Source organism: Mustela putorius, unplaced genomic scaffold (genome assembly GCF_011764305.1).
Source record: "Mustela putorius furo isolate JIRA1106 unplaced genomic scaffold, ASM1176430v1.1 tig00003898_pilon_pilon_pilon, whole genome shotgun sequence".
Classification (NCBI taxonomy): domain Eukaryota; kingdom Metazoa; phylum Chordata; class Mammalia; order Carnivora; family Mustelidae; genus Mustela; species Mustela putorius.
This window is the reverse complement of record NW_025422047.1, coordinates 28,312,270-28,330,841: the sequence shown is the minus strand read 5'-3', so window position 1 is coordinate 28,330,841 and position 18,572 is coordinate 28,312,270. Positions and strand designations below refer to the sequence as shown.

The following is an 18,572-nucleotide window of genomic DNA, read 5'->3' as shown; positions in this document are numbered from 1 at the left end:
AATTTATTCCCAGTTAGTTTAAACAAACACAATGTAGTATTACTACTACCCATTGTTAATTTTGAAAAGAGGCAGGATATCTTATAAACCAATTTTAGTTTATAAACATTGGTTAGGTCCCAAGATTTCATTTTTTTTTTTTTTTTTACGATTTTATTTACTTATTGGACAGACAGAGATCACAGGTAGGCAGAGAGTCAGGCACAGAGAAAGGAGGAAATAGGCTCCCTGCTGAGCAAAGAGTCTGACATGGGGCTCTATCCCAGGACCTTGGGATCACGACTCGAGCCAAAGACAGAGGCTTTAACCCACTGAGCCACCCAGGCGCCCCACCAAAATAAACTCTTGAAGAAATGTACTTTATTCAGTCATCATCTTTACATTATGACCTTTACTTCTGTTTTTTTTAAGTAAATTGTTAATTGTTATCCAATAATAGGCATGATCTAAATCTTGATTCTTTTTTAAGCAACATGAATTTGATTACCTATATTCGGCTTGCCATTTACTAGGTTGGTATAAGGGAGCAGTGATGTAAATAATCCAAACAACAGGTATTTAAATTCACTGTACTTGGACAATTTGCCTTGTGTTACTTTTTATTTCTATGCTTCTAGGCAGTGAAAGATGGGGTATTTTTGAAAACAAAAGAATTTGCCTGGGTTTAATCAACAGTGTATATAAAACATTGATGAGTAACTGAAAACTTGCTTTATCATTCTGTCTCCAAAGAATAAACAATCTCACACAAATGAAAATGTGTTTGTTCTTTAGAAATTTAACTACTGAAACATCTGCGATCAGGAGTCTTAGCATCACCTGGAAGCTTGTTAGAAGTGCAGAAACTCGGGCCACACACAATTTACTAAATCCAGATTCTCATTTGAACAAGATCTCCAGATAATTCATGTGCACATTAAAGTTTAAGAAGCATTGCTGGAGAAATTGTTTATAGTTAACATAAAGGGAGATTTTTTTTTTTTCCTAAAGCTAATGTTTTTAACCAGAGATGGGAGAAGACAGGAAGTACAGCATGTCTTAGTCATCTGTGGAACATTATCAAACTTATAGCCCCCTCACTTTCCAACTGAGATTATAAATAAAATTTATAATAAGAAATTTTTATTTTTATTATGGTTTTTTTCTAATCTGATAATTCAGTAAGACTTTCTTATTTATTGGGAGGTAGGGGAAAGGTGAATGGGAACAGGTCAGGAAGTCACCAAAAGAACCCAAAACAGAAAAATGTTGTTCAGGACTTTTAGGAGGTTAAATCTTAAGCCACCTAAGAAATTGAAATTGGAAGAAATGTTTAATTAAATCCTTTTTTTTTTTTTCAAATATTTTATTTATGTATTTGACAGAGAGAGTGGGAGAGACCACAGCAGGGGGAGCAGCAGAGGGAGAGGGAAGCAGACTGCCTGCTGAGCATGATCCTAGGATCATGAACTGAGCCACCCAGGTGCCCCTAATCAAATCCTTTTTAAAAATGTAAATTGCATTTTTACATTGTAAAATGTAAATTGCATTTCTGTAAATGAACCATTAGCAGTAGCACACAGTTTCAGTAAAAGCAAGCAAAATGTAGAATTGCTTAAGTTATGAATGAATATTTAAATGTATATGCTTCGATGGCAGCTCTGAATTAAACTAGCGTTTTTGTAATCAGACTAAGCAAAGTGAAGAATCAGCTTCACCCACAGTAAAAATCCTTGGCCTAATCTTTTGTTAGAAATTCTATCATCTTGCCTCTGTAAGTTTTAGCTTACAAATAATTGAGTTATGTTTGTACAACTAAAAAGTGATCTAGATACCATAATAGATTTTTTTACAGTCAGGGACTAATAACAACATAGTGCTTAATAATTCAGAAAACAAATGCAGTGGAGGTTAGCATACTCAACTACAAAAGATTATAAGTACGGAACTGAACGATTTTCTTAGTTAAACTAACAGGTTTCAGACAGGTGATAGGTTATTCCAAGGCACTTAAAAAGCGGGGATTGAGGAACACCTGGGTGGCTCAGTTGGTTCAGCTCAGGTCATGATCCCAGGGTCCTGGGATCAAGCCCATCGTCAGGCTCACTGCTCAGTGGGGAGCCTGTTTCTCCCTCTCCTACTCTCCTTCCCCCCTATTCATGTGCTTTAAATAAATAAATAATAAATAAATTTTTAAAAGCAGGGATTGAGTATGGCACTTTCTTATCATTGGAACAAGTTGCCAGGAATTTATGTGATTTTTTAATATATATAATTTAATATATATCATTCTCTCACTTTTTCAAGGATATTGCTTTAGGAAGTCTCCTCTCTCTTTTACTAGCTTATACTCTCTATTGGATTATTACCTACAAAAACATCCTTCAGTTTCTGCCATTTTTTTTAAAAGATTTTATTTATTTATTTGACAGAGAGAGATCACAAGTAGATGGAGAGGCAGGCAGAGAGAGAGAGAAGGAAGCAGGCTCCCTGCTGAGCAGAGAGCCCGATGCGGGACACGATCCCAGGACCCTGAGATCATGACCTGAGCCGAAGGCAGTGGCTTAACCCACTGAGCACCCCAGCGCCCCTCTGCCATTTTTAAAAGAAAAAAATGCTTGTATCTTCTCAGCCAGTTGGAGCTCCATTTCTCTTCCCTTTGCATTAAAGTTCCTCAGAAGAGTTTCTTGATAGTGTCTTTAGTTTCCCTCCAATCATATCTTTCAAACCCACTTCAGTTAGGATTTCCCCCGCATTCACTCCATCAAAACTGTTTTCATTAAGGTCATCAAAGACCTACGTGATCATTCATTCATTCATTCATTCAATAAATACTTGTTTATACTTGGAATCTTTTCTGAGCACATGGGATATGTTATTAAACAAAACAAAAACCCCTGCCCTTTTTGAGGTAATGTTTGTACTCAGCCACCTAAAGCCAGTGAGCAGTTCTCAATTGTCTCACTAGATGTTTCAGCAACATTTAAGTCAGCTGATTATCTTCCTTGTCTTTTTTCACTGTGCTTATATAACTTCATTCTCTCTTTGTTGTCCTTCTTCCTCACTAGAAATTCCTGTTTCATCTTCCTTGTTGATTCCTTATCTTTATAGAAGATTGCCTAATACTTGTTCTTTGGCAGTATGTGTATGCTTATCCTCTTGGTGATCCTATCTAATCTAATGGCTTAAATACCATTATATGTCAGGGATTATTGGATCTATATCTTTAGCCTGGGCATCAAGCTCATATCTAGCTGCCTATTTGACATCTCTTTGGGTGTTTATTTGATGTTTCAAATTAACTTTTCCTGAAGGGTATACCTGATCTCTCCTCCTCTAGAACATACACACACCTTGCTAATCTCAGTTGATACCAACTCTGTCCTTCCAGGTGTTCAAATCAAAATTTGTAAAGTCACCCATGATTCTTACCTCTCACATTCAATAGCTTCTCTACTGGACAATCTTAAAACATACCCAGAATTGGGACCCCTTGGAGAATTGGCTAATTATGGGGTTGGCAAAGGAAATGTCTGCAGATGACCTTGGAACATACTGTTGTGTCAAAAAAAAATGAGGTGCTCCCCCTGGCCAGTTCTTTGAAGTTAATTCCACTGGTCAAATCCAAGACAGTATTAGAAGCAAAATTAATAATGACAAATTGATTATACCTATTAAATAAAAAAGAAATCTATGAGTGCATACTGAAAGTAAGTAAATAAAGGAGAAGGGAAAGCTCTTTTTTACAGTAAAATGCCAACTAATAAAGGTAGAAGGAATGATTATTAGGATAATGACCTTTTTGCAGTCATTGTAATAATTTATGCAGGTAGGAATCCTCATTACATTGTTGGATGAAAGTTTGATGGGTTACAGCATATTTTTATTGTCCTAAAGTATCACCACACAAGTTACATAGTAATTATAAAAGGAAAATTGATATTTTTATAGTGAACAGACCTGGCAGACAAACCTTATTCAAGTGTTCAAGTATCCTAACACTAACATAGGGACAGACTGATCCCAAGCTGACAGTGCGTTTTGATTGCTACTCATTGAGAAGGCTTATAATTACTTACATAGTTCTCCTGCCAAAAATTCTGAGGAAATACTAGACAGACTCAATTTGAGTGCTGTTGTATAAAACAACTAGTCATGCACAAACTCTTCAAAAATGGAAAAAGTGATGAGAATATTGTGAGTCTAGGTGAAGGGTACATGGGAGGTTTTTTTACTATTCTTGTAGTTCTTTTTGTGTTTTTGTTGTTGTTTTTAAAGATTTTATTTATTTGACAAACAGAGATCACAAGTAGGCAGAGAGGCAGGCAGAGAAAGAGAAGGAAGCAGGTTCCCTGCTTAGCAGAAAGCCCGATGTGAGGCTCAATCCCAGGACCCTGAGATCATGACCCGAGCTGAAGGCAGAGGCTCAACCCACTGAGCCACCCAGGCACTCCTGTGGTTTTTTTTGTAATGTGATTTTGAAACTTTTTCAAGTAAAAACTTAAAAATACATGTTTATGCAGACTACTCTGCTGCAACCACCTTGATCTAAGCCACCATCACCTTTTGCTTGAGTTACTAAATTGCTTCTAGTGGGCTTCCCTGCTTCTCCGTGTGCCCTCTTCTACAGTCTTGTCTCTGCTCCAAAGCATAGTGACAGATTATGTCACTCCTCTGCTTAGGCTCCTTCACTGGTACCTCACTTCACTTCACATCTACAAAGACCAGTGCCTTCTCTTTCCCCATGCTTACACTCTGGCCTTTCTCCTACTAAATTCCTCCATAGCTCTACTTGAACCAAGGCCTTTTTGGTCTGGGTATTTCCTCGGCCTAGAACACTTTTTCTCCAGGTATCTACATGCCTGATTCCCTCACTGTCCTCAAACTATGTTCAGATGTCACCTTTCCAAAGAATCCTTCCTTGACTACCCTATTTAAAATCACAAATACTGGGGTGCCTGGGTGGCTCAGTGGATTAAGCCGCTGCCTTCTGCTCAGGTCATGATCTCAGGGTCCTGGGATCGAGCCCCGCATCGGGCTCTCTGCTCAGCAGGGAGCCTGCTTCCCCCTCTGTCTCTGCCTGCCTCTCTGCCTACTTGTGATCTCGCTCTCTGTCGAATAAAATAAATAAAATCTTAAAATCACAAATACTTCCCCCAGTATGCCTGAGCCTGAGCTGCTCTGTTTTTTGCATTGCTTTAATCATTGTCTAGCATATTATATACTTAATCGTTTATTATGTTTATTCTTTCTTTCCTAGAATTTATGATTCATGGGGGCATGGATTTTATACTGTTATTAATGTTTTTCTTCCAAATGCCAACACAGATTTTCATTTGTTTCAGATGGTTATTTCCTCTTTACACTAGAGTAGGTTTTTTGTTCATCGTTTTGATTAATGGAAGTTTATTTCTCTATTGTGTATGACTTGAACCAATAATGAGAGTCAGAGCTCATGACCATCATTATTCAGAAGAATGAAAGAGAGGGAAGTGTGTATGTATGTGTGTAAGAGATCCCTAGATATTCACAGGAAGAAAGTCTACTATTTCAAACTACAAACAAACTTGAAGACACATTCTGCCCTAACTGATCTCTTGATTATTATAGCCTGAGAGCCAACTGATCATTTCAGTAATATTTTGCTTTGATCTCTTCAAAGACGAAGGATATATCAGAAGTTGTGCCTGCAGTTGAGAATTGTAAAAAATAGGATATGATGGTCACTTTATATAAGTTTCATTAAGAGTTGTAGAGCATTTGGAAATATAAAGTTATGATTTCAGCATTTTTTAGTATTTAAAAAGAATTTTTAAAGCATTTTAGACTTTAAAGCTGTAAGCATTTTCATTTGTAGAAAGCAAGGGCAGTTAATGTTTTTTGTTTTAGAAGATGGTTATCCTGGGGCACCTGGATGGCTCATTTGGTTAAGCATCTGTCTTCGGCTCAGGTCCTGATCTCAGGGTTCTGGAGAGTGTGCTTCTCCCTCTCCCTCTGTCCCTTTCCCTGCTCTTGCTCTCTCTCTCTTTCTCTCTCTCTCAAATAAAAAAAATTTTTTTAAAGGTTAGCCTTTTAACTTCTTTGTGGAAGAGAGGGCAATGGGAACACCCCATTTGGCTCAGGTCATAATCCTGGGGTCCTAGGATTGAGCCCTGTGTTGTCCGAGCTCCCTGCTCAGCAGGGAGCCTGCTTCTGCCTCTTCCCCTGCTTATGCTCTGTCTGTCAATTAAATAAATAAAATCTTTAAAAAAAAAAAAAAGAGGACAATAAAGCATAATTCCTAAGTAGCTTAGTCTTTAAGATGTCATTGACATACTTCAGAGTCCTCTATGGTTTGACCTCTGAACCCTTGTATAACTTTTTAAATGTTAATGTGTGTAATGTCCTGTCAATTTTGCATTTTGTTTGGATTTTTAGTTTATTTTTGTTTCTATTAACGTGTTTACCAAGATCGTGCAAATCAAGGTCTTGCATTAAAATTTTAGTCTGTAAAGTAAGAATCACATGTTTTGTTTTGTTCTTTGTTATAGCAGTTTCACGTCAAAGCATTCGCAGATTATCTCTGGAGGAAGTTCTGGAATTACTAGGAACAGGGTTTCTACGTGGAAGTTCAGGATTTCTTCGAGCCAGTGGAGATATGCTGAAAGGAACCAGTTCAGTCAGTAGGGATGTTCGAGTTGGAGTTACTCAGGTTAGAGTCACAAATGAGTATCTACGTGTAATGCTCACTGGCCTATAACGAGAATTTTAGTATCTGAATACTCTGGGCATAAGTGATACTGTGCAAGGTCATCACTCCTGCTCTCACATAAAAACAGAGATGGTAAGGCCACTCTTTGAAAGCAAGATTACAAGTAAGAAAACCTTAGTTACCCAAAAACCAATGAAATAGGGCATTATTCACCATGTGTTTTAAGTTCCTAATAATGGGAAATTTTTGTTTATTTTCTTTGAAACACAAACGTTTGTTTCTAGGCCTTGTGTGTTTAAGTGTCTTACAGTTTAATGTGTATTCCTTTGTGCTTTTGTGTGCTTGTACAGTTCAGATGTAAGGTACATGTTAGGTACATATTATTCAGTATGGGAAATACTGTATTTCCATTTTGTATGGTGTCACCTCCTAAGTAAAGATTATAGCATATAATCTAAGCCAAACCTAGGAAAAGTATCTTAGAATAAAACAACGCAGAGGGCTTTGTATTATTTTCTAAATGCCATTGTGGTTCAAAGCAAATGTGTATTTTTTTTTTAATTCACATAGGTCCTCAAAATGTTTTATAGATATTAGATTTCTTGAAAACATAAGATGTCCCAGTGTAATTTAAGCTGTATTTCTAGAAGAACAGATTACATAAGGAAACTTATGTAATCTGTCTTTGTATCTCTGGGGTGAGACCAACCATTAACAGTCATGGAAATAAAGAGCAGTGATTCATTACTGTGAAGTTTCCTTTCACATTTCTAGAACTAAATTCCCTTAGAGTTATGGTGTTGGAACATATTTAATTCTTACATTGTGTTCACGTTCAATTTGGGTTTCCTTCTTCAGAATATTGAAGAGCTTGAATCCTTTGTTCAGAGGAGCCATAGACACAGTCTCCATATTAGCTGGCTATGCTGATTATTCTGAAACTTGGTCCAGTCTGACCAAAATAAAAATGTAGCACAAATGAAATCCCAGTTGAAAGACTGTGTACTTCAGTTTGAAGAGATAGAAGAACACTACTACATTTATATAGTTATATAAAGTAGCTATAAATGAGGAAAGAATAAAATAAATTTATATATTTTGTAGAAGAGAAAATATTAATATACAATTAAAATTATTTCATTTTGAAGATAAAATCTTTTCTTTTTTCAGGCTTACGTGGTATTTGTTTCAACATTAGGAGGAACATGGCTAGAGAAGAATTTCGCGGCCTTTCTTTCTCATGTCCTAAGCCTTGTGTCACAGTCGCACCCTAAAGCCACCCAGACTCAGACTGATGCTGTCTGCGGTCGTCGTTGTGTTTCATTTATCCTTCGAGCTGCTATAGGAGGTCTTCTTGGAGAAAAGGCTCAAATTGCTGCTGCCAAGGACATTTGCCAGGCTATCTGGAAGTTAAAGAAAGTTGTGGGTATGGATTTACTAAGATACTCTGTTTTAACAGTGCTGAAGGAATTGACCTTTTGGAAAAGCTAGACTGGTATATAATATACTAAATGAATTAAAAAAATGCTTTTGTGATAGATGTCAGTTGTTTTAGGGTAAAGTTGCCAATATATAGATGAGACATAAACTAACAAATAAGTATCATATATATATATATATATCTTAAAGGCTGGTGATAATAATTCCTCAGAATTCATAATCTTCCTCTAGAGGTTGATAAAATGTTTTCAGAGCAATCAGTTAATCTCAGGGGTACCTGGGTGGCACAGCCAGTTAAGCATCCAACTCTTGGTTTCAGCACAAGTCATGATCTCAGGGTTGTGAGATCAAGCTCTGTCTCAGACTCCTCACTGGGCTGGGTATGGTGCCTGCTTAAGATTCTCTCTCTCCCTTTTCCTGTACCCCTCGCCCCCTTAAAAAAAAAGAGAGAGAGGGAGAGAAACAGTTCATCCCAGTTCCTGTACTATTTTAAGTCCACTCTATTTATCTTGTATACCAGTAAAGTTGGAATCTTTTTTTAGTTTTCTATACATTCTCCCTTTCAGTGCCATGTGTAATAGTAATTAAGGGATTAATGTCAGGTTGCTTGAACTGGATTCGTTATTTTAGTTCAATTCTTTCTCAGAATTGGTGCAAGTCCCCATTGTAGTATTTCAGTTAACTGCCTTAAGGGTTTCATGTATAGAGAGAGGTGGTATTAATTTTTGCCTTTATATTTTCTGCTTCTAACATCTACCCCCTATAATGTATTTTAATAAAACATCAACAAGTAGTTAAATCTTATGCTTCTCTCAGATGCTGTAATGAATGAGGGTAATGTGGAAACCCGGGTTGGCTCCACAGATGTAATGGCCAGCCAGCATATGCTGGTGTGTGCTTTACAAGAGCTTGGAAATCTCATATACAGTCTTGGCACCACAGCTGCACCTTTACTGCAGGATTCAAGTGCAGGTATCTATTGTTTGCGACTTGTCTGAATACCTTGTTTTTACTTTTATTCTAGAAAACTTTTTTCTGAGGAAACAAGTCTTTTTCATATAACTCATTTATTATAGATTCCACTATAGGCTTGTTAGAGATGTTTTGTAAAATAAATGTAATCAGGATTATTAAGAATATGTTTGAGTGTTTTCTTTTATAATTAAAGGTTGTTCACTAAGTCACACCTACTCTTCCCTTTCCAGAAATATTTAAGATAACATGGAAAAAAAGAAAAGCAAACCTGAACTCTTGTCTCTCATCTGCAGTGAAAACATTAATTTCTATGTGATACAAGTAATACACTTCCTCAAAGGTCCTTTTAAGCAGTCTCCATTTTCTTTTTCTTGGAAAATTAATCACTTTGAGATGATTCACATACCAAAAAGTTCATTCTTCCCATTTCCCCCTTCCCCAGCCCCTGATAACTACTAATGTATTTCCTGTCTCTATGGATTTGCCTATTATAGACATTCCATATAAATGGAATCATACAATATGTGTATTTTACTTAATCATTTTAAAAATACAATTTTGATGGCTTTTGTCCTTTAACTGTGGTACGTATTTACTGCTGATTGAAGCTTACATTATACTTAGTTTGTAAGCTCTTTATCCCATATAATTTAGCAATCAACATGAACTGTTACATATTTTGATGAAGTTGTATACAGCAAATGTAGAATTTTATTCTTACTGGCAGTGGTACTTCACTGTATACTTAATTGGTTAGTAGCCCATTGAGGATCTAGCAAAGCCTCAGTTTTGTTCAACATTTTGTTCTCAGGCAAGGGTGTTATGGTACATAGGAAGCATACTAATTATGTAGATAAAATGTGTCAAAAGAGATTTTTTAAAAAGAATAGGATGGAGTACAGTGTGACATTTCTTTTTAAGGTGTTTTTGTTATGTATTGATAATTTTTAATTCCTAGTACCAAATGAATAATGATCTGAAGATAAAAAAGCAGAACATAGTTTATTTAGGAAATAATATTTTTCTTTTGTGTATTAAACCAGTTTTCATATTAGAAGTAATTTTTGTATATCAAAATCATTTAGGGGCACCTGGGTGGCTCAGTTTGTTAAATGGCTGACTCTTGATTTTGGCTCAGGTCTTGATCTCAGGGTCCTGAGTTCAAGCCCCATGTTGGGCTCCAAAAAATCACTTATGATTATGTATCTTTTTAAGTCTTTTTTTCTATTCTGATTTTGCTTTTGAAAAAGATAATATATTTTATATCTCTGTGGCTTGCTTATTCTTTTGACTGTTTTATGGCTAAGTTACTTTATCTGTAGAGCTAAGTCTCTTTTGTTTTTCTGCCCTTCTAGGTCTTCTTGACAGTATCATTTCAGTTATTCAGCACCCTAGCATTTCTGTTCGACTAGCAGCAGCTTGGTGTTTACATTGCATTGCTGTGGCATTACCTTCTTACCTAACACCTCTTTTAGACCGTTGCCTGGAACGGCTTACTGTACTTAAGTCTTCACCTGAAGCAGTGACTGGCTTTAGTTTTGCCGTGGCAGCTTTGTTGGGAGCAGTGAAACACTGTCCTTTAGGAATTCCTCATGGAAAGGGCAAGGTAAAGATTTCATTCTTCACATACAATAGTGACATTTCAATTTTTTTCTAAAAAACATCATCATCTTTGTGTTTATCACCCAGTCAAAACCACACAGGACAACTTTGAGAAATCAGCTATATTACTTAATTTTTAAATACTGTCAAATGGTTGCTGTGAAAAACAAAGGGATAGTTAAAAATGTCTTATCCACACTTAAACAGGAATGGTTTCTGTGCTTTTTATTGGAAATATCTCCATTTAGTAACAGAATTTGTTCTTGGGGTTGTGAGTTTGAGCCCACATTGGGTATACAGATTACTTTTAAAAATGAATAAATTAATAAATAAAATTGCATTGTAAAAAATAAAATAACATTGTAGAGGACAGAGTTGCAAAGAGCTATATAACTCTAAAATCAAGAAAGTTAAGTGAAAGCCCCATATGTTAAATTTGAATGGAAAATGCCACTATGAACTGATCCCCCCCACCCCAAAAGTACTTAAATCCCCACTCTGTCCAGTGACAAGACCTAAAGCAGTGACAACTTAGTAGTAAGGAAAAGCCCTAGTGCCCAGATTATGGGTCTAAACACCATTTTATGCAAAAGGGAATTAAGGCTCCATGAAGGAATGGCTGGTTCCAGATCTGGGGCGGGAAAGGCATAGTGTAAACCTGAAATATCTTGTCATGGCGAGAATAAGGAAGTCATCATCCTGTGTTCATTTTAAAAGCATATAAAAAGTAACTTAAGGGTCTCCCACTGACCAAAGTGGGATAATGTGTACATCAAAAATTAAAAAATAAAAGAAAAACGGCAACAATGGATTGCATAAATAGGAATTGTGAGTTATCAGAGAATGTTGTTTGACAGTGAAAGCCTTTGTAACCTAGGCCTTAAACACATATAAGTACTTTTGTTTTAAGGTTTTACTTATTTATTTGAAAGAGAGCAAGTTGGGAGGTGGGGAGAGTGAGCATGAGCGAGGGAAGGGGCAGAGGGGGAGAAAGAAGCAGACTCCCCACTGAGCAGAGATCACCCTGAGCTGAACACAGATACTTAACCAACTGAGCCGCCCAGGCGCCCCCATATATGTACTTCTTAAGAATTAAATCACCAGGGGCCCCTGAGTGACTCAATGGGTTAAAGCCTCTGCCTTCGGCTCAGGTCATGATCCCAGGGTCCTGGGATCGAGCCCCGCATCAGGCTCTCTGCTTGGCAGGGAGCCTGCTTCCCTTCCTCTGTCTCTCTGCCTGCCTCTCTGACCACTTGTGATCTCTGTCTGTCAAGTAAATAAATAAAATCTTTAAAAAAAAAAAAAAAAGAATTTAATCACCATTCCTTGCTTTCTCACTATCACTCCTAAATCATTGTTAGTATTATATCTGCCATTTAGCTTTTGCAGAAGAATGTACCATTACTTCAGAAGCTGTAAAACTACTTTTTGAGTATTGCCAATGTCACTTGAGTAAGGTGATTGACAACTAACATATTCTGTCATATGTTTCTAAGCGAAGAATTTCCATTGCATGTATTTAATTAGATTTAATATCCTCAGATCATACTTGTTAGGCAGAAAGGATTGGCTTATTTTATCCTTGTTTTTATTGAGTGTTATTCATTGATTATATTGGCTTCAAGTAGTCCTAAGTTAGTAGTAAGTTGATTGGTTGTTTTAAAATACACTAGCCTTCCTGTTCAGAAAATTTATGTGCTAACTCATAATACTTGCTACTTTTCTAGAGGTGTTTGGTAACAGAGATGTTTTCCCAGACATAGTAGATGCCTCTTGGACTCTGTACTATATAAGCATGCATTATCCGTAACATATGAAATAATCTGGTTTTTCCTCTTTCATTTTGCCTGTTTCATACACTTTTAAAGTATAGAGTCCCACTCTAATGTGAAACTCACTTCAATGTGAAACTATTTTAAGGACTTTTAATCTCTGTAGTATACTGCCTCTAGAAAGATTATCAGACATTCGAGTATCAAAATGGAATGCAAATTTTTAATAAGAGAGATACCTGGGATGCCTGGGTGGCTCAGTTGGTTAGGCGTCTGCCTTTGGCTCAGGTTGTAAACCTGGAGTCCTGTGATTGAGTTCTAAATTGGACTCCTTGCTCAGTGGAGAGCCTGCTTCTCCCTCTGCCTACCACTCCTGCTGCTTGTGTTCTCTCTCTCTCTCTGACAAATAAATAAATAAGATCTTAAAATAAATAAATAAATATTTAAAGAGTAGATTCCTATAAGAAAACTTTCTCTGGTAATCACAGATTTAAGATAATTGTTTATAATTGAAAGTAGATTCAAATTCTGTGCACCTTGACTTGAACAGTTGTACAATGTCATCATATGTGCTCTACAAAGAATTACAGGGTTGCTGTATACAACCCTGTATGCCAGTATTTAACCTTGAAACTTAACTTTATTTATAGTTTTCTCTGATATTGTCCTTTGATGTAGTCTACATGAATGACAGTCCTTTATTACTTATATTTGTTATATGTAAGAGTTCATTTTTCAAGAGATTATTAATTGCTGTCTTTTATCCAGTAACCTATAAATTGATATGCTTCTTTATCTTATTCTTCCATATATAAATAGATTATTATGACATTAGCAGAGGATTTGCTGTGTTCAGCTGTACAAAACAGTCGTCTTTCAGCTCAGCGCACACAATCTGGATGGCTGTTGATTGCTGCTCTGATGACATTAGGTAACAACAGTCCTGTGGAAGGTTTACATGACTATGAAGTACTTTGTGTTCTCTGAATGTAAAATACTGTAATGCATGATTTGTGGAGACTTAATTTTTAGATTGGTTCCAGAATTTAACTATCCTTGCAAACATTTTTCTGTTAGCAGTCACCTTAGGAAGCCATGTACTTACTCCATCCCTCAGGATGTTTTCAGATCTCCTTTTTTGAAAGTCTTTTCTTTTTATTTTTTTATTTTTTATTTTTTTTAAAGATTTATTTATTTATTTATTTGACAGAGAGATCACAAGTAGACAGAGAGGCAGGCAGAGAGAGAGAGAGAGAGAGAAGCAGGCTCCCTGCTGAGCAGAGAGCCCGACATGGGACTCGATCCCAGGACCCCGAGATCATGACCTGAGCCGAAGGCAGCGGCTTAACCCACTGAGCCACCCAGGCGCCCCTGAAAGTCTTTTCAAAACCAATTTATGGGGCGCCTGAGTAGTTCAGTGGGTTAAAGCCTTTGCCTTTGCCTTGGGTCATGATCCTAGGGTCCTGGGATTAAGCTCCAATCGGCTCTCTGCTCAGCGGGGAGCCTGCTTCCCCCTCTCTCTCTCTGCCTGCCTCTCTGCCTACCTGTGATCTCTGTCAAATAAATAAAATCTTTAAAAAAAAAAAAATTTATGAGCCTTAGGTGGGTTAAGCCAATTTGATCACCTTTCACGTTTAACTCTGAATGACTTTGACTTTTCCAAAAATCATTGACATCCATCCTCAGAAAAAAAAATCTCCGCAATGTAAGGGTGGGCAGGAGAACATACCATACATAGACTGTATGTGACTCACAATTGTATGATTATTTTAAGAACTGGTAATGCCAATAAGGTAATTGAATGGGATAGGGCTCACTAAGTTATATTTATTAAAAATCAGTAATTATTTTATGGTCATGACTACTATATTTATATCCTATAACTTTGAAACTCATTTTTATTGCTTTATTAAAGTTATATTTGAAATCTATTTTATAATTGTATCATTTATTGCCAAGATATAAAACTGACTAAATTTAACCAGTAAATCATTTTGACACACACTTCTGAAGTAATTTGGTTTAAAAGGAGCTTAAATTAAAATAAACAGTCATAAATGAAGAACCACTTTAAATATTGTTCTTGAGATGATTAAAGAGGTTTATTGGACTGTATTTGAGTTCAGCCTGTGAGCCAAATTTGTCTTGCCAACTCTTTTATACAGCCTCTAAGCTAAGAAGAGTTTCTACATTTTTAATGGTTTAAAATTTGGACCCTGGCATAGGTTATCATTTCACAAAGTGATGGGAATAATATGGTTGAGCCTTTATTTGCTTTTGGCTGGGTGTGTCATGCCTGCCATATTGATGATCTTGGTTGATTAAAGGAGAAAATAAACTACTTAATAAATGCAGTATTTCAAAGAATAAAATTTTTCAGAACAAATTAATTCCAGCAGAAGAAGAGTACAAGAAATCCCTTCTCTTTTAAAGAAAGAGATTGGGGGCACCTGGGTGGCTCAGTGGGTTAAGTGTCTGACTTTGGCTCAGGTCATGATCTCAAGGTCCTGGGACTGAGTCCTGCATCAGGCTCCCCACTCAGAGGGGAGTCTGCTTCTCCTTTTCCCTCTGCCCCTCCCCCCGCCCATGCAGGCACTCTCCCTTTCTCTCTTTAAAATAAAGTCTTTGGAAAAAAAAAAGAAAGATTAGTACGTATTTTATTGTATATTCATAATCAATGTACAAAAAAGGATTAAAATTTTAAATTAAATGTTTTGGGGCACCTGGGTGGCTCAGTCAGTTGAGCATCTGACTTTTGGTTTCAGCTCAGGTTATGATCTTAGGGTCCTGAGATCAAGCCTCGTGTTGGGTTCAGGCTCTGCATTCAGCATGGAGTCCACTTGTTCCTCTACCCATGCTCCTCCCCCTTCTCATTCACTCTCTCTCTGGAATAAATAAATAAAATACCTTTTTTTTTGTTTTTTAATTAATGCTTTGGGGCACCTGGGTAGCTCAGTCAATTAAGTATCTGCCTTCAGCTCAGGTCATGATTCTTGGGTCATGGGATTGAGCCCCACATTGGGCTCCCTGCTCAGTGGGGGACTTGTTTCTCCTGCTTCTACTTGTGTTTTCTCTCTCTCTAACTCACTCACTCTCTCTCTCTCTCAAATAAATGAATACAATCTTTAAAAAAATTTTAAAGATTGTATTCATTTATTGAGAGAGATCACAAGTAGGTAAAGAGGCAGGCAGAGAGAAGGAAGCAGACTCCCCACTGAGTAGGGAGCCTGAAGTGGGACTCTTTCCCAGGACCCTGAGATCATCAGCGGAACAACTGAGCCACCCTGGTGCCCATAAAATGTTTTTACTTACTCTGTCTTCATGGGCTTTATTCTCTTGTTATGCATTATTACTTCCCTTTATTATCCAGTTTTAGAATATGTTGCTAGTAACCTAGCAACTTTCAAAGGGCATCAGTGATGTTTTTGGTCATAAGTGTCATTATGAACTCATAGATTTTTATATATTTATGTGTTTCAGTCCATTGCAGTAATTAATGCCTTTTGATCCTCAATTGTCTCATCAGTAGAAGTCCCTTAGTGCTGGTTCATGTGTTCTTCTAACATGAACCTGATGTTCTTTTATAACGTGTTTTTTGGGATTTTTTTTGGTTTTTTTGTTTTTTGGGTTTTTTTTGGCACGATAAAATGTCTCAGCTTTTAGGTTTCCTGCCCTAGGCTTGCAACCAGTGTTTTTCCAGGGAGTCCTCATACTTCTTTATGGGAAATAATATGTAGATGACAATCTGAATGCTTCATTAATTTTTGCCTTGGAGTTTTAAAAGCTTTTTTGCATTTTCACCATTTCCTTTACCATTTACAGTTTTCATCATTTAAAATATATTCACTATGCTGAACTAACATAAACTCAGACCACATTCGAATCTATTCCTCAGATTTTTTAACCTTTTTTGCTACACTTCGCACTTTATCTGACACCACCTGAAACAACTTGGATTTACCTATATATCTCTACATGTCTTACAGATTTGTGGGTAGCTCATAAAGTTTATGGTTTTTATTAGGTATGTTATTTCTGGAGTGAATAAACTTATTCTCATTTGTGTTTTAACTCTAATTACTATACACACATTTTTATTTAAGTTAGTTCATACATGTCTCTTGATTTTGACATCTTGATCCTTTGTGGGAAAGAGTTACTACACCATTCACTATTGAATTAGTGTGATATCTTAAGGGTTTAATGGCAGATATTTACGAAACTTAACTATGGATATTTTCAGTGACTGCATTTTTTTTTAACAGACAAAATTTTCCTTTCAGAATTGCCTCTGTCCTAACAGCCATTCAGTATATATGAATATGTATGTGCATGCACACATACATTCACATATACAAACCTTATGGTCACTTATTCTTAATGGCCTTATTCTGATTTCCTGTAATAATTTATTTATTATAATTTATTTCTAATTCTAGGGGTTTATTTATTTAATATTTATAAGATTTATCTATCCATTTAGAGAGAGAGTGAGAGAGCACGAGCACACGCACGAACTGCAGAGGGAAATAACCATCAAGCAGACTCTGCTGAGCATGGAGCCCAACGTGGGGCTTAATCCCATCACTTTGAGATCCTGATGTGAGCCAAAACCAAGAGTTGGAATGCTAAACTGACTGAGCTACCCAGATACACCTAAGGGTCTTTTTAGTACTGCCTTAAAGGAAGTAGGAAGTAGTGAGCAAAAAGCGTTGAATTACTCTTATTTTGAATTACACTGTAGGAGTTAGCATATGGACTCTTCTTAAAAAGCAAGCCAAGGGAAGAAAAACAAAGCAAGTCAGAGGAAAAATGGAGAAATTAATTCTATTTTAATCTACTATAAATTGCCTGAATAAGAAAAGATTTGTTTGCAGTTGCCCTTTCATTTTGCCATTACCTTATCCTATAGTATGCAAATTGGGCAAATTTTAAATGGTAATTGCATAATGTCAAACACTGATATATAAACTCATAAAAACTTCAGAAAGGGTCTAAAGAGGTAAATGCTCCATTTATAAATTTATAAATTTATAAATCTCCATTTATAGATGACAAAATTAAGGTACAAAGAGGTTAAGTAACTTATTCAAGTTTACATAGTTAGTAAATAGGTAGACCAGGGTATTAACCTAGGTGGTCTTCTTCCAGAGCCCAGTGCAGTTAGTTCTATACATGTTGCTTTACTACAGAAGAAAAACATACGGTTGGCACAACATAGAAATTAGAATAATGAGTACTTATAAAAGATAACCCAGACTTGTCATGAAAAAAACTTTGGGAGAAAAGCTGTGAGTTTTTTATACTTCCTAGTTTTTCTTTTTTCTTAATTGATAATACTGTCAAATAAAAATACTGTCATTGTACATTGCCTTTCATTACTGAGTTTGTATATTCATGATCTCTTAGTTCATAAATGTTACTGACCTGAAATCTTTTTAAAAAAAATTTTCAGGGGCACCTGGGTGGCTCAGTCAGTTAAGCATCTGCCTTTGGCTCAGGTCATAATCTTGGGGTCTTGCAATCAAGCCCTGTTGGGCTCTCTGCTCAGAAAGGAGTCTGCTTCTCCCTCTCCCTCTGCCTCTTCTGCATGCTCATGCGTGCACATTCTCTCTCTCTCTCACTCTCAAATAAATAAATAAATCTTAAAAGAAAAAAAAGTCATACCATGGATACGAGGCCTAACTCTTAAAAAAAAAAATTCAAGTCAGATGTACCACATCTGATTTTTGGTCTGGAACAAGTTGCTATCAAAAGTTAATATTACTTTCAGTATACAATGATACTTTTTTACCGAAACAATAGTACCTTGGATTTACATGATACAGTATAGTTTTTCAGGGTACTGTAAAGTATGCTCTATCATTTGGACCTGACAAAACCTTGGAGACAAGAAGTGTAGTTGGTGCAAGCTTCATTTTGTAGATAAGAAAAACTGAATCTCCAGGTCACAGCCCTACTGGAAGAGCTGACCCTAGAGTTCTTTGCGGTTCTTGTTTTTCTTTTATTATTATTATTATTATTATTATTTTATTTTGTTTTTCCTCCCTGTACTCCACAGTGCCTTCTTCAGGTAACAATTCTTTCAGTAGTGGTACATTTGTTGTAAACAG

At 36.4% G+C, this 18,572-nt stretch overlaps 1 protein-coding gene across 9 annotated transcripts in view; it reads left to right on the top strand.

Annotated features, from left to right (window-relative positions):
* HEATR5A (HEAT repeat containing 5A) overlaps window positions 1–18,572 on the top strand; it is a 111,753-nt gene that overhangs the window by 22,772 nt on the left and 70,409 nt on the right. For 7 of the 9 annotated variants that reach the window (XM_013047442.2, XM_013047444.2, XM_013047445.2 and 4 more), the window contains 5 exons: window positions 6,510–6,670; window positions 7,841–8,096; window positions 8,927–9,082; window positions 10,441–10,691; window positions 13,279–13,390. In XM_013047442.2, the coding sequence (XP_012902896.2) occupies window positions 6,510–6,670; window positions 7,841–8,096; window positions 8,927–9,082; window positions 10,441–10,691; window positions 13,279–13,390 (936 nt within the window). The remainder of the gene's footprint in view (window positions 1–6,509; window positions 6,671–7,840; window positions 8,097–8,926; window positions 9,083–10,440; window positions 10,692–13,278; window positions 13,391–18,572) is intronic. The other 2 variants (XM_013047443.2, XM_013047441.2) reach the window with 1 other exon arrangement.